General features: G+C 28.5%; 1 protein-coding gene across 1 annotated transcript; it reads right to left on the bottom strand.

Annotated features, from left to right (window-relative positions):
* Positions 1-1,312: 1,312 nt before the first annotated feature.
* On the bottom strand, positions 1,313-5,489 carry LOC112604047 (paired box pox-neuro protein-like; the record flags this gene model as incomplete). Its single annotated transcript, XM_025352913.1, is given in 4 exon segments — positions 1,313-1,646; positions 2,275-2,395; positions 3,296-3,525; positions 5,335-5,489. Coding segments are annotated over 4 exon segments (675 nt in total). The 3' UTR covers positions 1,313-1,335.
* Positions 5,490-6,011: the final 522 nt, after the last annotated feature.

Below are 6,011 nucleotides of genomic sequence, written 5' to 3'. Positions count from 1 at the left end.
ATATGTACTATGTATGCGACAAATTGAATTCCGTGTATACCGAAAAATTGGACGCCCTTCCTGCCCGACTGGTTTAACCTTTGAAAAACTCTTTCGGGGCTAATTGTTTTTGATCACACGGCGCCGTGAACGTTGGTTCATCATAACAACTAGGTATAGTTATTTTTGTTATTGATTTTTTTTTTTTTTTTTTTTTTTTTATATATATATATTTATTGTTATTGGCGAAACCAGTTACCTATTTACGTATAGTATTGAATTGCTGATGCGGTTATGTGATATAAATCTATATAATACATACAATTTTTAACTTCAGTTTTAGTAAAAAAAAATATATATTTCCATATTATTATTACTATTCTTATTATCGGAGAACTACTACAGTAGCTATATATATACTACATATAGAAGAGAAAGTTTATACAATAGGCACCTATTCAAAAAGTATTAAAAAATAACAAGTTTCAAAAAATGTAGATAACCCACAGCTATAATATACGCTTAATAACCTCTACCTGAATTTATACATGGATAAATATAAACGTTTATTGAAATTTAAGATCTTACACGTCATACTAGTCTGTAATTAAGAGGATACTTTTTTTTTTTTTTAACAAAATAATTTTATATTTATTATTATCCAATTAATAACTATTGCGTTTATTTTAGTTTATAATTATAAAAAAATATATACACAAACCTATGTATATAAAAATATTATGTGAATGCATGCATGGGATTTTTTCAAAGGTGGTCTTGCTCATAGTAATTTTCTTTAAATTATATACTATACTGTGATGCTAGAGAAGAGGGACATTTTGTAGACAAACATTTTTAAGAAGAGCGGAAGACTATGACTCCTTAACCATCGTGTGTAAGCCACTGTAAATACGTAGTTTTTTGCACGTTAAACCGATCTTTAAACATCTATACGTAATAATTGGTTTATAAATTACATAGGTATCAATGCGTTATAAACGTTTGATATTATTAGAGCTATTGTGTGTATTCATGTTAAACACGATGTATCAAGATAAATTCACTTTTATTTCTATAGCGCAAAAATGAATTTACATATTATTTACAAACACGCTGCACACAAATATATAATATCTATGTATATAAATAGGTACAACACTGGTTCATTAATAAATATACTTATCATAACTTAAAATTATTTAAAAAGTTTTTTTTTCTTTTTTTTCGATTTCGTCGTCAAAATATTGTATGATGATATTAAAACTAAACTAATAAATAATAATAATAATAATAATAATAATAAAAAATAATTTTAAAAATAAACAAAGTTGGTAGAGGTATACAATAGTTGCAGTTTTAATAACGATGTGACTGACTGCACATAAATTGCTGCTGTTGCTGCTGCTGCTGCACGTCGACGTAATACGCCGCTGACACTACGGAGCTGCCTGCAGTGAGGCCGCACGTGCACACGCCGTCCACGAGTAGGCCACACGGCGATGGTGGCCGCGGCCGCGGTGCCGTGGGTTTCAATATCTCTTCGATGGTGTATGGCGTATGCGGCTTCTTCGGACCTGGCGGCGCTGGTTGGCCGTTGGATGGTTCGCCTGCGATGCTCGCGGATCCATTTTCGTGAATGTGCTGATGGATTCGTTCGTAGTACAAGTCTATAAATCGAATAAAATATTAAATTATATAACATTAACATGTCTTTTATTATAATACGTATATCGTCTATAGTGATAGACTATTAGACTCCGAATTTATATGCATTAAAAAGTCACGAGGTGTGTTCCCAAAAATGTGTGTGTTTCTCCTCAAACTGGGAGCCGTGGCTATACGACTGGTGGGCCGTGAAATATTTACTTTTAGTATATGATTAAGAAAAAATAGTCAATGATTTTGATTAATGGAGCCTTGACAGTTTCACATTAAATTTATTGTGGGGGGGGGGCGTTATAAAATGTTTGAGAAGCACTATGTTATTAATGCATCAAAAACGTAAAATTAATCTGTGGTAATATTTGTTTGTAAAAATCGCATTAAAAGTTACTTATACTTAAATAACAAAATAATTCAATATGCCATACAAAAATCAGATATGACTTTATATTTGTAAAATATGCTTCAAAATAATTTAGAGCTGTAATTCCAAAAATGAAACGTATTGCTGCACGTTATAAGGTTAACAACATTTAAGATTAAAATTTCGAAGTGTATATAGTTAACATTTTTGCTATATAATAAATTAAGTGATAATTTAATTTATATAATCTTCATAGCTAAATATTTTACCTAAAGGATGCATCCAAGGGAGGTTGCGTATAGGAGAAGGTGTAATTAGAGATCCGACCATTCTGTTTGATACATCTTGTTTGCATCTGGTACTTTTTTTTGAAAAATGTCCTTGTGTAATCTAAACAATAAAAGGATTTTGATTAACTTGGTAGTAATAAACAGTATACGCGTGGATGATGAATTAAATATTGCTTAATTTTTTTGGTTAAGACCAAGATTTAGAGCTACGTTGTTTGTCGTGCATCATATCGGATCCAAAAGTGGAACCTAACTATGAAAATTTCCCGTTAAATCGTGGTTATAGTGAGTGATACTATAATCATAGGGGCAATTGGTAATTGGGTTACATTTTATTTACCTGTATCGTATATAATAATTGTTTACATTTTATTACTCGGGTATTGGGCAATAAATTTTCTAAAAGGTACACAATCAAATGGACCACAAATGTGTAACACAAAAACCGTTGGCAAGTGGGTACCACTCTGCTATACATAAAGTGTTGAGTGAAACACTATTATGAGTGTGTTAAGTTTTAATTTAATAATGAATCATTGTACACGAAAAAACATTCTGAGCGAAGACGATCTATCAGTTTATAACACTAAGTATATTTTGTGATAAGGTTTTTTTTTTTTTGTACATTTATTAATCATAAGAACATGAAACTATTATTAATTTTAATATCTATTACCTATATAGTTATAACAAATGATTTTTAAAATAAATTTGAACTGTTATGTATAATAACATGTATACATAGTTATTAAGTTATTTAAATAATTAATCAACTGAATTAACTTTTAAAATTTTAATTTTAATTAAAATTAAATTTTTTAGTATAGTTTTAATACTTATTTTTGTAAAAATCAACTACTCTATGAGCCAAATATTGTAATTTGTAGATATAAATCTATTGCATTCTTAGCTATATAGCCTATTACAATTTACTATAATTTTAACAAGAACAAATATCTCGCAATACTACGTAACTTAGCTATTGTGTGTGTGTAGGTACCTTATTTTTTTGCAATCCAGCACCTCCGATAGAGCCTGGCCGTATTGAGCCAGTTTCATAAAATCTAGTTAGGATTTTTGATACGCATCCATGTGAAACCAGAAGTTGTCGAGATATATCACATGGGCGGACACCTAATAGAGCTAGCTGTACTATACGCCTTCTAACGTAGTCGGGCAATGGGCGACCGTTGACAAATACTCCACCTAATTGGTTAACACCAGCTTGACCTGTAATGTGAATCAATAGATGACATTATTATGAAATTATCAATTATTTTATAGTCTATTAAAGTTTTGAGAAATAATTATAATTATAACTTATAATAATAATTAAACAATGATTTGAGTTTTATCAAAAAATAAAAGTTGTTTGTGACAAGACGTACCAATAAATCTATTATTTAAATCAAATTTACACAATATACTATATATTAATATCTACTACTTGACCTATTTTCAGCTGATACATTTATATCTTATAGTTATATGTAGTATCTAATAATAATAAAATTGTTAACTTTTAGATACTGTTTGTTGAAATCTAGGTAATATTTTATACATTTTTAAATGGTTTTTATGCATTATTGTATAAACTTATAAGGGTACAACATTAAAATAAAATCGTTAACATATTTTCTAAAAATATTTAATATTTCAAAATACCAATCATTTGTATAATATAAAATATAAATACTTGTTGGACTAACCGAGCTATAATTGATAATAATGTTCGATTATGTGTTATTTTTATCAATATTATTTTTATTTCAAAGTATATTACTTCAGAACAAATGACGCTGGCCAATATATCAGAAGATGAATTTATTTATATACGTACTTAAAAATATAAATTAATATTTATTAATTTTTAATATAATTATATTTTTTCTAGCATTTTATGGGGTCAATTTTTCTTATTGAGTCATTTTTTAGATTTTTTAGTTCATTTAAATCCTAGCCCTAGTTATAAGTAACAATGCACTATTTTGTACTTGAGACATTTGTGTTAAAAAATAAAAAATATTAGATAACTCTTGGTCCTCATTATTCTCAGGTGTTTACAGAGAATCAAAAAAAAAAAATCCTGCGGTAAAAAAGAATATAATTTCGGTATATAGCGTGCAATGTGCATAATATATGGTATAGTGCATCGAGTCGGGTCGATTGGAAGACCTTCTGGCGGTTTGGGGCGGATCCGAGCCGGTGAAAATGCTGCGTCTCTGTAATTTTGTAAAACTACCGCCCATTAACACCTAGGTAAAAATAAGCAGATGTACAGACTCGGCTCCCGGTATTTATATCATCATTTAATTCTCTGCGACGTTCTGCGAGACATATATATTATCTGCAGTGTAAGACGATATGCACATAATTGATTTAAATGTGTAGACAACTGAACGAACGAAATGCGTAACACGTGGATGTTGCACAACCAGTTTTTTTTTTTTTGTATAACTATATGTACACAATTATAATTATTTTGTATAATTATTATTATGCGTGCATATCGTGTAAGTATTTAAGAATTGTTGCCTTATTAGTGTAGCCTTTAATATTCAGGTGCACGTGCCTCGTTTATTACTTTTAGCATTTAATGCCGCAAGTGGACTGCAGATGACTACAGGTTGTAAAATAATTAAGTCAAAACATTAAACTGATCTCAAAAAAAAAAAAAAAATAAATAAAATAAAATAAACTATAACATAGTTGAAGACATCGTTTTTGGAAATTTCAAACAATAATAATAATAATAATAATGCGTAGTAATTAGCAGTGATGAGCTAAAAATACGACTAAAAGTTAAATGATTAATACGTCTACATGACTATATGCCTTTACGAAGTTTTCATTAAATAAATGATGTATAAGTGCTGTATAATTGTATAAATAACGAGATGTCATTATTATAATTTTATTTTTATATTTTATTGAGCCAGACGGGCCAGTGACAGTAATAAACTAATAACTATAATAATAACTTTATTAAATTAAATATTTAATTAAAATTAAAATTATACTAAATGGATTAATGCTTACCAGTATGTGGCATAATGTGTTCAATAGGTGATGACGCACTGGAAATGTACCAATATGATATTATATTTAAACACGTCCTCTTTTAATTGTCAACGTAACTCTCGTTGAATGTTTTATTTTAAAAAGACTTCATCTATAGTATTCCAATAACTCATCTAGAAATTAGAGTTTATTCATTAATCGTTATTGGTTAAGTTTTAATAAATAATGGTAAATAATTCTAATAAAATATTTTAAAAAAAAAAGATTATTTTTTTATGAAATTATTATTATATTATTATATAACTAAATCAATTATAAGCTTATAATTGATACATTAAGAAATTGTTTAATCGTATCCTCATGACTTCATACTTTATACAATATGAATATTCATAGTATTTATACAAATGAAATTGTATGGATAGAATATTTTAAACATTATAAATTAGCGCTTCTCAGATTAGTCCAAGGGAGCTCCTACCGCCCTATCAGTGATTCCGGCCTGTACACATGACGTATGAGACATTTTGCAAAAAAAAAAGTATTCGAAAGAAAGTTGGTATGGAGGAGAGGTCTACAGCTAAAACACATTCATGACATAATTAGCTTAATAATAACTATTATTAACATTGAATTAACGTTTAAATTGCATTGTTATAGGACATAGGTACATGGGAATATGCAAAACTATTCCT

Source organism: Melanaphis sacchari, unplaced genomic scaffold (assembly GCF_002803265.2).
Source record: "Melanaphis sacchari strain LSU unplaced genomic scaffold, SCAv2.0 Contig118_pilon_pilon, whole genome shotgun sequence".
NCBI lineage: Eukaryota > Metazoa > Arthropoda > Insecta > Hemiptera > Aphididae > Melanaphis > Melanaphis sacchari.
Note: the sequence above shows the minus strand (reverse complement) of the source record. Positions and strands in the feature narration are given on the sequence as shown.